Raw genomic sequence first — 14,559 nt, forward strand, 5'->3', positions numbered from 1 at the left:
GAGTAGTGATAACAATATTAACAAGATAACTTCTGTGATGGCCTTACTGGACATTAGGTCAGCTCCATTTTCATGGCCATCCATTCTAGAGTAGTGATAACAATATTAACAAGATAACTTCTGTGATGGCCTTACTGGACATTAGGTCAGCCCCATTTTCATGGCCATCCATTCTAGAGTAGTGATAACAATATTATCAAGATGACTTCTGTGATGGCCATACTGGACTTTAGGTCAGCCCCATTTTGATTTAGAGCCAACTAGACATCATAAAATGTCTTTTGGTGAGAAAATAATTTGGCAATATAGCTTTTCATTTAGGAATAGTGATGGCAAGATTTTCAAGTCTGGCTGCTAAACAAAATGATCTGGTTGGCTCAAATGCTCCACTTACACTTTTTTTCTCACTTTTTGGTATGTCACTTACAATGCAGAAATACTTAGCAAAATTATTAAATTAATAACAACCTGGTTTAGACTGCAGTGAATAGTATAAAAATCTCTTTTAATATGAAATACAAATAGATCTGTATTAATTTGTACTTTATTTCATGTCAATGGAACTTGATCAGATTGGCAGAAGAGGTCAAAAGATGCCACATATTAATAAGGAGGACAGGTATAGAAAATGTATAATTTATTTAACCATTCAATATTTCATAAAATGAATAAAAAATCTTGTTGACAGCATTAGCAAACTGCTTTCAAACAAAACATAAAACCCAAAAGAAACAAAAAAATATGATACATATGTTGTTCACAATCCAGTTGGTAGGCAATTAGCTACGAGGCAGCTAAATACTATCAAATCACATACTATTATCATGTAATCTAAATTCCAATGAAAATGGGAATATATCACAGAGAACCTATGGCAGTAAACAGTACCCATTTCATTCAACTTTATTTAAGGAAAAATTTTATGTACAGTATGAATTTATTTATAAAATGCTAAATGAAAATTAGAGTTATAATAACCGAACATCTTAGAGAATACACGTTAAGTCACATGCATATCACTGAATACAAATTATGTCACATGCATGTCACTGAATACAAATTATGTCACATACATGTCACTGAATACAAATTATGTCACATGTATGTCACTTAATACAAATTATGTCACACATGTCAAATTTAGTTCAGCTTCATCTACGTTGGATAGTATATTAGTTACAGCACATCTTGAATCAATGATGTCTGACCTAAGTTACTTTTGTTTAATCAAGAGATTAAACTGAGTAAGGATTACTACATAACTATACTATATGATACATGGAACACCCAGAATAATTCTCCTCAGCTTTAGCACATAAAAGCATTTCTGAATAACTAAGGCTGACCCTACATCAAAGAAAACATTACACACATTGGTAATAAACTATTGGCAGCCTGAATCTAGCTGTCCGGTCGGGATTTGAAAAGCATATATGTTGTAGGAAGCCTGAATCTAGCTGTCCAGTCAGGATATGAAAAGCATATATCTTGTAGGAAGCCACTGTAATGCAGTTGGTAAAGCGTCAAGACCCTTAATCCCAAAGTTACAGGTTCTATAACTGCACAGGCCAGCCCTATTTCTTTATACAGTTGATGATGTGTTATGGCCCTGGTTGACCCCATTTCTTTATGAAGTTGACAATGTGTTAGGGCCCAGGTCAGCCCATTTCTTTATGAAGTTGATGATGTGTTAGGGCCCACGTTGGCCCCTTTTCTTTATGAAGTTGATGATGTGTTGGGGCCCATGTCGGCCCCCTTTCTTTATCAAGCTGATGCTGTGTTAGGGCCCAGGTCAGCCCATTTCTTTATGAAGCTGATGATGTGTTAGGGCCCAGGTCAGTCCCTTTTCTTTATGATGATGTGTTGGGGCCCAGGTCGGCCCCCTTTCTTTATGAAGCTGATGCTGTGTTAGAGCTTTATATAGTGAGGATTCAAGCAGTTTATTCATGTGAACGGCATTGATGGCCACCACATTTTTGGGTTATACGATACGCTTCCACTTATGAGTTCTACTAAATAGCTAGACTTCATGTGTTTGTATGTGTGTGTGTGTTTCTCATTCTCAAAATGTTTTGCATGTGTAATCATAGATGGAGAGAGCTTAAGTTGCTTTATGAGTAAAGTTCTTTTTGTTTTATCTCTGTTGTAATTGTTGTTTGAGGCACAGCAGAAGGCAACAAGAGTCCCATACTGATCAATGATAAAACAGCACATTCCCGTGATGCAAGCACCAAGTTTGATCACAACCTATTAAAAACTGAAGTCAGCAAGATGTTCACAATATTTAAAGTAGATACTCGTGTATAAGCTCATTCGCGTATAAGCCAACCCCCAAACTAAACAGGTATAAACACTAAAAAGTGCATCACCTGCGTATAAGCCAACCCACAACTTCGAGACATCACAAGATGCAAGCAGTAAGTTCTAAATGCTTTTAATTAGGCAAAAGTATATTAGCAAAGAGTACACGTATACTTATCTCGGGCTTGGCATGTATAATTATTAAAAAGAAATGGTATAAACTTGTTTGAAAAGCAATTGTTTTAATTTTCTGTTTTCTTATTGTTTCTGCCTAATTTAGATTTGTGTATAATTTGATCGAACGATGACAAGAATTGAGCAATCGCGAGTTGCTGTAATACTACCTCTGCCTTTTGACTTGATTATTGTTTGTTTATGTATCATTGCATTGGACATTTTATATCAGTGCATTAGTAATTACATTTTTATTTTGCCTTGATTGTAAATACCTAACTTGTTAAAATTTAATCCTAGTATGATAACACAACGAACAACATGTTTTGATTCAACGCTCACAATTAGGCTACTGAACGTATTTACATAATGGCACCACTGCATGTACATTGTAGGTTTGAACACGAGCTGAATGAAGTACATTCCGCTGAATGAAGTAAGTCCCTTGGAGTTCAATCATGGGCACCACTGCACTTAACTTTAATGATATCTCCAAATACAATAATGAAGTTTCAGAAATAATCCTTCGAAAATTATGCTAATACCATAAAAGCTTATTTGTAGTTTGCTTTGATGCAAGCGACCTTACACCATACCTGTCAACTCTTAAGGGGGAAAAAAAACCTCCCAAATTTTGAGGTCACTCCATGCCTACCTCCTGATTTCATAATATCTCCCGATTTTTGCAGAGAACTCCTGATTATTACATTATGTCTTTGATTTTCAAGTCTCCTAAAAAAGAAAAGTCCTAGATCAATAGATATATCATATGCATTCCATGGAAGCCATGTTCTGTTGTATCACCTGTGAATATTGTTGAGATGAAATAATTACTAGAAAAAATTCGCATCTAAACTAAATAGGATGTTAAGTTTAAACATTTTTCACATAAATTTATGATTTTTTTTTCATCTACAACAATACAAAAATCAGAAAATAAACCAGAACAAAAAATAAACAACAATAACACTGTTGGCAATTAATTTCAATCCTAAGAATGATCACCGTGAATGCTGTAGCTCCATTCCCACCAAAGAAACTTGCACCTGGCATTTTCATACTGTATATACGAATGTTAATTACCATTGTCAAATTAAAAGAAGGAATGAAAATACATACCATGCAGTATGTGTCCTCAAAAAACTAATTAAGAATACGTATGTTTTATAGTGAATAATACTAAATGCCTTCCAATTAGACATTAAGGGAATTAAGTTGGTTATACAATGAGAGGAAAATAATTGCCACATGTACAGTACTGTGAGGATGCCTTTTTTGGTACCTTTAGTTTAAAAAATTGGTAATCCATTATTTGCCAATCAATTGCTGGTGCTTGCATAACAAGGTTTCTTTAAATCATGGTGGAGGGCAGGTCGTTTTCACAAAATAGTTGCATCGAGAAGGATTAACTTTTAATCAGTTGTGCTGGCTTTCTTGCTTGTTTATTCACGATTAACATTAGCTATTGTGCAGTTTGGCCACAGCTGACCAGAATATGAAAATAGGCATGTCATGGCGGAAAATAAGGCACGTCACAGGGAAAAACCACGTGTCCTTTGCAAATTTTGCCCATATTAGACCCAAAAGATCGATCAATATTAGTGAAAACAAAGCTTTAAAAATGCCACGAAAAACCTCCTGATTTTAGGTCCCAATCTCTATTATGTTTTTCCAGTCTCCCTACTTGGCTTTTGAAAAGCTGACAGGTATGCCTTACACCCCGTATTACAAAACTACAGTAAACGTGCTAATATTATGGAATGAAAGGCAATTACACATCAATGTACTGGTATAGTTGCTGGTCAAAATTTTCTCTTAACACAAGCCAGTTTCAAGGTTTTAATGATTATCTGGTCTGTTTTGCTGCCGGAAAACGAAAGACAAATACACCAACTATCAAAAAACGAGACACCCAAATATCAAACTTAAAATTGTGTGGAAAATTGTCATGTTGTTCAGCAAAAACACAAAACAGATTGATGATGATCTTAACTGATCTATAATGAGAATTTTAGCCTTTACTATTACCACTCTTCGTGAACATGTAAATTCTGCTGGTTATATGCCTTCTACAATTAAACATGCATATCTTTTCATAAATATTTGTAGGATCGCTTATATCATTGAAAATCAGTAACTCGAGAGCGTGAGATTCAATGTAAATGGAACCGCTATTAAGGAAATGATGAAATGTTATCTGGAAGAATGCAATTTGGTTGAAACAATGAATAAAGCAAAATCTACATCTAATATATTTGGGAATGAAAAAGGATTTAAGTGATGCTATGCATGCTTTGCACTGTGTAAGTACTGTACATTATAGTTCAGCCTGGTCTCCCATGTAAACTTAACCGGCCCGCAAATTATGAAGTCTGTATTTACCTTTATTTAATCCCATGATGGGGAAATCAGAAAAAATGCACATGCAAAATATATTTTAAAAAATCATTCATAGTACTTGATAACAGTTTAATAAGTGTGGGGACACCAAACAATTTTTTTAACAGGGATATGTATTAGGACAAAGAAAAAAATTATTTGTTCGTGTCCCAAGATTTACAGCCTTTACAGTAAACAAAAAGACTTAAAAACTGTCAAGTTTAGATATTGGCCCGCAGATAAGCCACCCCTCCCTTTCTGCCAGGCCTTTATTTTTTCCTACATTATTCGACTTATAGGCGAGTATATATGGTAATCAAATGCAATAACAATTCTTTAATATGTGTATATATCATTCATAACTGAACTATTCTAAAAGCTCATATAATCTATGTGCCAAGTCCAATCACAATCTGTTAAAATGAATAACAAAACCTTACATGCCAAGTCCTATTACAATCTGTTAAAATCAATGACAAAACCTTATATGCCAAGTCCAATCACAATCTGTTAAAATCAATGACAAAACCTTACATGCCAAGTCCTATTACAATCTGTTAAAATGAGTTATATAACCTTATATGCCAAGTCCAATCACAATCTGTTAAAATCAATGACAAAACCTTATATGCCAAGTCCAATCACAATCTGTTAAAATCAATGACAAAACCTTATATGCCAAGTCCTATTCCAATCTGTTAAAATCAATGACAAAACCTTACATGCCAAGTCCAATCACAATCTGTTAAAATCAATGACAAAACCTTATATGCCAAGTCCAATCACAATCTGTTAAAATCAATGATATAACCTAATATGCCAAGTCCAATCAAAATCTGTAAAATCAATGATACAACCTTATATGCCAAGTCTGATCACAATCTGTTAAAATCAATGATATAACCTTATATGCCAAATCCAATCACAATCGGTTAAAATCAATGATAAAAAGATATCTGCCAAGTCTAATCACAATCAGTTAAAATCAGTTATATAACCTTATAAACCAAGTCTGATCACAATCTGTTAAAGAATGGAGCCTACAGAGTTCACAAAGCAAGCGTTGATGGATACACAATGGATGACAAATGCCACATGATGAATGGTGGATGCAGTGATATACCAACATGCTCATACAACCTACAGACTGGTCAGCTAAACATTTGCTGAGATAGTTATTTAACAATGAATTGGATAAATAGTGAGCCTATAAAAACTTATGGATTGGTCTGCTATCACTGTTTAATTCTTAAAATAATTGCCGCAATTAGTAATAGACCCAGACTCCATCCCATGGTTGTCAGATAACCACGCCAGACTGGCATCATAGTGATATCCCAACCTAGAAGAAAAGAGAATTACTATTTTATGCATGAAATTGTTCAACAACATTCAATAAAAATGCATTAAATTGTTGTATTGTAACTGTGCATATGCATTCTTCTAACATACTATTTAAAACATGACTTGTATCTAAAATAAAGTTATTATTATTATTATTATTATTAAAATACTGATGTGACCTTCATCTTGAAGACAAGACCCCCACCCCTTCATCAATGTGGTACACAACAGTTTCTAACAATGATGTGTATCTATACCAAGTCTGATCCCTTAGTCTCAAACAGCTTTAAGGTTATAGAGTGGAAAAGTGTGATAAAAAATATAATATTTGACCCATAACTTTGACCCTGAAGATAGGACATCTAATGTGGCATGCAACAAATCTTCTAGTGATCATGTATAATTGTATCATATTCTCTCCATTAATCTCCTACCGCTTTAAAGTTCTAGAGTTGATGGTATATTTATAGATGGATAGATGGAAGAATGGATACTAAGTTCCCAGTTTATTTTGAAAACAACTGAAAAAATATATTCTGCAATTACTCTTTTGGAGCCCAATAAAATAACTATCTATGTTGATGTAATAAATGTTCTGTGTTTAAATCTAAAACTTAAATTGCAACAGTAAATGGAACATTGAATATTTATTGAGTTCAATTACTATAATTACAAACCAACTCAAGCTGAAATTCAATATATCACATAAGACCAAAGGCCATATAAATTAATGACATTACTGATGCAGAAACTGATGGGATTTATAATTGTTGTGAATAGGAAAGCTAAGGCTTTCTGATGCAGAAACTGATGGGTTTAGAACTGTTGTGAATAGGAAAGCTAAGGCTTTCTGAATGCAGAAACTGATGGGATTTATAAGTTGTGAATAGGAAAGCTAAGGCTTTCTGATGCAGAAACTGATGGGATTTAGAATTGTTGTGAATAGGAAAGCTCAGGCTTTCTGATGCAGAAACTGATGTGATTTAGAACTGTTGTGAATAGGAAATCTCTGATCTTCAGTTGTGGAAACAATGTAATTTAAAACTGCTGTGAATAAGGAAGCTCAGGCTTTCAGTTGTGGAAACAATGTGATTTATAACTGTTGTGAATAGGAAAGCTGAGGCTTTCTGATGCATAAACTGTAGTGATTTATAACAGTTGCGAATAGGATAGCAAAGGCTTTCTGATGCAGAAACTGATGTGATTTAGAACTATTGTGAATAGGAAAGCTCAGATCTACAGTTGTGGAAACAATGTAATTTATAAATGCTGTGAATAAGGAAGCTCAGGCTTTCAGTTGTGGAAACAATGTGATTTATAACTTGTGAACAGGAAAGCTAAGGCTTTCTGATGCAGAAACTGATGTGATTTATAACTGTTGTGAATAGGATAGCTCAGGCTTTCTGATGCAGAAATTGATGTGTTTTATAACTGTTGTGAATAGGAAAGCTCAGGCTTTCTGATGAAGAAACTGATGGGATTTATAACTGTTGCGAATATAATAGCTAAGGTTTTCTGATGCAGAAATTGATGGGATTTATAACTGTTGCGAATAGGATAGCTAAGGCTTTCTGATGCAGAAACTGATGGGATTTATAACTGTTGCGAACATGGAAGCTGAGACTTTCAATTGAGGAAACTAATTTGATTTCAATAACTGTGTCATACAGAAAACATTCACTTATTAACGTATTATTTTCTTTAATCTATCAGATAAGAGGAATCTATGGTGTTTGCCTTTTGCAAATCTGACGTGTTCCAATACTCGTTTAACTACTACTTTATAGACAGTGACTGGGTACAGTTTCCCATACCATTCTATGCACTGTTACTTTCAACACTCATTTAGCTATTATTTTATAGACAGTCTGTGACAGGGTATATTTTTTCCAAACATTTCTATGTATTGACCCTTACATGGGTATAGATATTTTAGGTATAGATATAGAGATTATAGATACCTATATATTTGGAATCAATTTTGGATTGCTTGGATCCTAAGTTTTAAAAAAAAATGTCCCTTTTCACAAAGGTAAATAATATAATATTTCACAAGCTATCATCCATAATTAAGTAACAACCTGTCTTCGAAAGCCTCTTTTCCCAAAAGTGACTGCTTACGACAGGTTTAACTTATGAAACTTATTATAGTTATGAAATGTAGGTCACAATTACCTCTACTAAGTACACATCTAAGAGCATCTGCAGCATATGTCATTGGTAGGGAATAGCTGATATATCTCATCCATGTAGGGATGGCTTCTACAGGCCATATGATACCTTGAATCAAGAAAATGTCACTAATAAAAAGTAGCTCTCCATATTCTGAAAAACTTACAGGAGTATTCATTTCAAATTTATGAAACACACTCAATACTTTTTACTTCTTTGTAATCCTCTGAGAGAACCAACACTAATAAATTTGACAGAAAGAAAGGGGTACTAGGCATTTATCAAACATTAGTAAATATACCCATAGTGTTAAAATGAAAGTGGGATTTTATGAAAGATATAAATAGTAACCATAATTTTGTGCAAATGGCATATGACGTTCTTATTAGTCAACCATAAACTTAGTGAATTCTTGCCATAATTTAGTTTTAAAAAACATAAGGACAGGCTTTCATCAAAGTTTAACAAGCATTTAACATAATTTCGTAAAACTGGTGGTGGCGATGATAAATACAGTAGTCTGAAAGATGGTTTCATCCAGTGTTGTTAATGTAATCATTAATCAGATAATACAGTAGTCTGAAAGACAATTTTATCCAGTGTTTATCAAAGAAATATTAGGACTCTGATAAATTATACTTAATTCAAGTCAGACACAATGACATAATATGTATAAGAAGTCAGACACAATATGACATAATATGTATAACAAGTCAGACACAATGACATAATATGTATAACAAATCAGACACAATGACATAATATGTATAACAAGTCAGACACAATGACATAGTATGTATAACAAGTCAGACACAATGACATAATATGTATAACAAGTCAGACACAATGACATAAAATGTATAACAAGTCAGACACAATATGACATAATATGTATAACAAGTAAAACACAATGACATAATATGTATAACAAGTCAGACACAATATGACATAATATGTATAACAAGTCAGACACAATATGACAGAGGCTATAGAACAAGTCAGACACAATATGACAGAATATAGACAACAAGCCAGACACAATACGACAGAATATACAAAAGAATTCAGACACATAATGACAGAATATATATAATAATTCAGACACAAAATGACAGAATATACATAACAAGTCACACACTATGACAGAATACACATAACAATTCAGACACAATATAACAGAATCTACATTAATCACTTGTGTGACACATCATGTAACAATTCTGGCACACTATAACAGAATCTAAATTAATCATTTGTGTGACACATCAATTGCCAAGCATGATTTTAGCACCTGTCACTGAATTAAGACTGACAAAATAAAATATTATGAAGGAAGCATGAAAGTCATTCTAATTTTGTGCAAGTCACGATATTATTGTACAGACTGGTGAACATAATCAAAGACCGAGATATCTAACTGCAGTACTCTAACTGGATCTAAAAGGAACATCTCATCACTTACCAATAAGAAGTAGCATCGGATAGACTGATTCCAGAACTTACCAATAAGAAGTAGCACCAGACAGACTGATCTCATAACTTACCAATAAGAAGTAGCATCAGACAGACTGATTCCAGAACTTACCAATAAGAAGTAGCACCAGACAGACTGATTCCAGAACTTACCAATAAGAAGTAGCACCAGATAGACTGATCTCATAACTTACCAATAAGAAGTAGCATCAGACAGACTGATTCCAGAACTTACCAATAAGAAGTAGCACCAGATAGACTGATCTCATAACTTACCAATAAGAAGTAGCATCAGACAGACTGATTCCAGAACTTACCAATAAGAAGTAGCACCAGACAGACTGATTCCAGAACTTACCAATAAGAAGTAGCATCAGATAGACTGATTCCAAAACTTACCAATAAGAAGTAGCACCAGATAGACTGATACCATAACTTACCAATAAGAAGTAGCACCAGATAGACTGATCCCATAACTTACCAATAAGAAGTAGCACCAGATAGACTGATCCCATAACTTACCAATAAGAAGTAGCACCAGATAGACTGATCCCATAACTTACCAATAAGCAGCATCAGACAGACTGATCCCATAACTTACCAATAAGAAGTAGCATCCCATAATTTACCACTAAGAAGTAGCATCAAACAGACTGATCCCATAACTTACCACTAAGAAGTAACATCGAATAGACTGATCCCATAATTTACCACTAAGAAGTAGCATCGAATAGACTGATCCCATTACTTACCACTAAGAAGTAGCATCGAATAGACTTATCCCATAATTTACCAATAAGAAGTAGCACCAGATAGAATGATCCCATAACTTACCACTAAGAAGTAGCATTGGATAGACTGATCCCAGTGCACACTGTATAGCTGAGTTCTCATTATCACAGATTGATGAAAATATCATACCTATAAAATAAAATAAGAAAATGCATCAGTGGTGGTAAGACTGAATTGGGAAGCTCTGTATTGTCTAAACAGTGTAGTACTACTTCTTACGCTGTATCATATGTATCAACATGCATCAATCTGTCTTGTCTAAAGAGTGTAATACCTTTTATGATGTATCCTATACAACAAGATACATCACTGTATTAACTAAATAGTCTAGTATTTCTTATGCTGTACCATATGTATCAAGATGCATCACTGTATTGACTAACTTATGCTGTACTATATGTATCAAGATACATCACACTACTGTCTGAATAATATAGTGCTTCTTATGCTGTATCATATGTATCAAGATACATAACTCGTCTAAATACTATAGTGCTTCTTACGCTGTATCATATGTATCAACATGCATCAATCTGTCTTGTCTAAAGAGTGTAATACCTTTTATGATGTATCCTATACAGCAAGATACATCACTGTATTGACTAAATAGATTAGTATAGCATTTCTTATGCTGTACTATATGTATCAAGATACATCACACTATTGTCTAAATACTAATGTACTTCTTATGCTGTATCATGTCTATCAAGATATATAACTCTTGTCCAAATACTATAGTACTTCTTATGCTGTATCATATGTATCAAGATACATAACTCTTGTCCAAATACTATATTACTTCTTATGCTGTATCATATGTATCAAGATACATAACTCTTGTCTAAATACTATATTACTTCTTACACTGTATCATATGTATCAAGATACATAACTCTTGTCTAAATACTATATTACTTCTTACACTGTATCATATGTATCAAGATACGTCATTCTATTGTCTAAACAGTGTAATATTTCTTATGCTGTATCATAGGTATCAAGATACTTCATGCTGCAATAACAGCATTAAGAAACTAAATACATAGGTTAATGCAGATTACTAGCACAAAATATAGGTCACTTTGACTTAGTTGTTACTGAAGAGTGCACTATTTTTCATTTTAATTTACATACCTTGTTAAATGTTTTTAAGCCTAGGGTCTTAAACTTCAGTAACGAGACAAGGTAAGCCCAACAAGCATTCAATTTTCCAAAAGATAAATTTATTTAAATAAAGTATAAAATCAAATAAAGTGAAAGAATTAAAAATAACTTACAGTGTATGAATTCCTAGAATATTATCCTAAACTGTACTATCAATCTCTCAGTAATCCTGAAACTGTCCAAAGGTATTCTGACTGAAGGTTCTAATGTGTTTATGTGCTACCATCCTAGCACCACTGAAGGTTCTAATGTGTTTATGTGATACCATGCTAGTACCACTGATGGTTCTAATGTGCTTATGTGCTACCATGCTAGCACCACTGAAGAAACACAGTTCTAAATCTAAATGTTTTTAATTTAAAATAATCCTGTGAACATAGACTATCAATGAGATCCTGGAAAGTTTCACATAATTGGTTAGAATTATTTAAATATTCAAATACTTGAATAAATTAATCAAAATCCAATAAGTATTGACTGTTTAAATTTCTACTAACTCCAACAAGCAAATATTATAAATAAATCACTTTTTTTTAATGACTCTTACAAAACTGACATAGACTGAAGAACAGAATTCGTGGAATGTGTATTTTCGTTATACAGTCTGTATATATGAATCATATAGCAGAATTTGATTCACTAAATGACTTGCAAACAATTAAATCGTAATTTATAAAAATAACTCAGTCATTTTAAGACCTTCACAAACCATATAACCAATCAACAATTAAGGCATGATAGATAGCTCTAACAGGGCAAATGCATTCCTAGTTTCACATGTTTCATGATCTCCATTCAAATTAAAGTGTGACATAATTGAATGACATACCTGTTGACTTGAACATAGCAGCAACATGATGTACATGTACTTTACTATACTGCTAGCCAGCCAGAGAATTGAAGCATTCAAATATAAATATCATAAAACCAGATGACTTAAATAAAAACTATATTATAAATTAAATTGATGATACAGATATCCATAACACATGGCTCTGAAGGCAATAGCAACTAAGAAACTAAGCTAAACTTTTTGTTGTTGTCCACAATTTGATTATATTTTCATGTATTAAACTCATAATGAGCACAGAAGAAACTATACAACAAAATTAATTCTAACTGACATGGTAACTGCCAATAGGCAACAATATTTAATAAAAAGCCACTAGAACAAATAATGTATTTTTCATCAATTGTTTTAAATTCCACTCAGTAAGGCCATGGTGTGCATGCCAAACATTATCCTGGGTCAAAAGAAGAGAGAATGCTGGGCATGAATTATCTCAGATCAAATAGAAAGCAAGCATGCCACATGTTATCTTGGGTCAAAAGGACAGATAATGCATGTCATATAATGAATTCTTAGCAGCATAATAATTTATCTAATCTACAAACAAAATCCATCAAAGGGGATTCGGGGATTAAGCAAATAAACAACTTCTATCAAAACTTTACCACAATTTTCCAACTGTGATGTCACATAGGCAAATGAATTTCCATAGTTCCATAATGATGCATCCCAAGTAGGAGGAAAATCCATCAATGGGATTAGGAAATAATATGCAAATGTTAAAAAAATTCAACCAAAACTTTAATTCATTCAGGCCCAATCCCGCCTGTAGACATGATGAGGCTGTACCCTACTTTTGAGCTCTTTAGCATCAAGGTCATTTAAGATACACCAAAGTGGGTGGATAAACAATAAAGCAGACAGATGTAGCTCTACAATGATACCTAATAATCTGGACTTTCTACTCGCACTACAAAATGCAGCGAGAAAATATATCTTTTGAGACCCACATTTTTTGCACCAAAAATTCACCAGCTGTCAGAATTGGATTTTGTGTTCAGATTTAAGACTTTCTGGCCTGTGATTTAAGGCAGACAGGTCTGAACTGCACACAGACAGATGAGTCTTTGCAAAATGTAGGATAAGTTGGGGATTTGGAGTTAGAAGTGGCCAGCAGAAAATAATGGATCCAATAAGCAAAACAAGAAACTTTTTTTACCCATCTGCACATGCACGAGCCAAATAGCCATTGTAAAACAGCTTTTCTGGCACAACTAGGCATCAGTCTAAGTGAAACACTCTTAAAAGCAAATGTATTTGAATGTATTCAAAATTAACCTGAAGGAGCAAGCAAGCATATTATATAATGAACTGTGCTAGCTTCAAAATGGTTAATGCCAAATATGATGGAAATCCATCATGAGATTCGTAAATATTAGAAAAATGAGAACAAAGCCATGACATAAATCAAATATGGCTGGGAATTAATTTTAACCTAAACCGTAATTGCTGATGACAGCAATGATGCTGATTGCTTTTTTTGCCTCACATTATCTGAGTTTAAGTCCCAAAATATTTCAAAGCTGTTTTGACACAGTCTCTATAATGTACAGGTGACCAAGTGCACAAATGTCTTCATACCATAGTGGTCATATATTTAAACCATGGTGGTCACTGTTATTATGGGCAAGTAACTCCAGTTTGAAAACCAATTGCATAAAGGATTAATTACAAAATGAATAGCAATGTTTTGGACCAAGTAAACTTTTGCTAAAGTTTTGGAAACCAACAAAAAATTTACCTGTCTGTTCTAGAGGCAGCTGATTAAATATTTTTACCTGCTTGTAATTACCATGATGAATCTAACTAATTCAAGCTCGTAGAATTAATTACAATGCACATTTTCTGATGTGCTCCTTTCAAGTCATATCACCAACATACATAGTGTAATAAACATAGTGGGAAAATAA

At 33.4% G+C, this 14,559-nt stretch overlaps 1 protein-coding gene across 3 annotated transcripts in view; it reads right to left on the bottom strand.

The window, feature by feature from the left end:
* Window positions 1-526: 526 nt before the first annotated feature.
* Window positions 527-14,559, bottom strand: part of LOC149796077 (ABC transporter G family member 20-like) — an 81,252-nt gene continuing 67,219 nt past the window's right edge. For all 3 annotated transcript variants that reach the window (XM_089965985.1, XM_089965984.1, XM_089965986.1), the window contains exons 19-21: window positions 10,678-10,764; window positions 8,374-8,478; window positions 527-6,196 (exon numbers count right to left, since the gene is read on the bottom strand). In XM_089965985.1, the coding sequence (XP_089822111.1) occupies window positions 6,090-6,196; window positions 8,374-8,478; window positions 10,678-10,764 (299 nt within the window). In that variant the 3' untranslated portion in view covers window positions 527-6,089. The remainder of the gene's footprint in view (window positions 6,197-8,373; window positions 8,479-10,677; window positions 10,765-14,559) is intronic.

The sequence above is a fragment of the Sinohyriopsis cumingii genome, chromosome 7 (genome assembly GCF_028554795.1).
Source record: "Sinohyriopsis cumingii isolate HCF-2022 chromosome 7, ASM2855479v2, whole genome shotgun sequence".
NCBI classification, from domain to species: Eukaryota; Metazoa; Mollusca; class Bivalvia; order Unionida; family Unionidae; genus Sinohyriopsis; species Sinohyriopsis cumingii.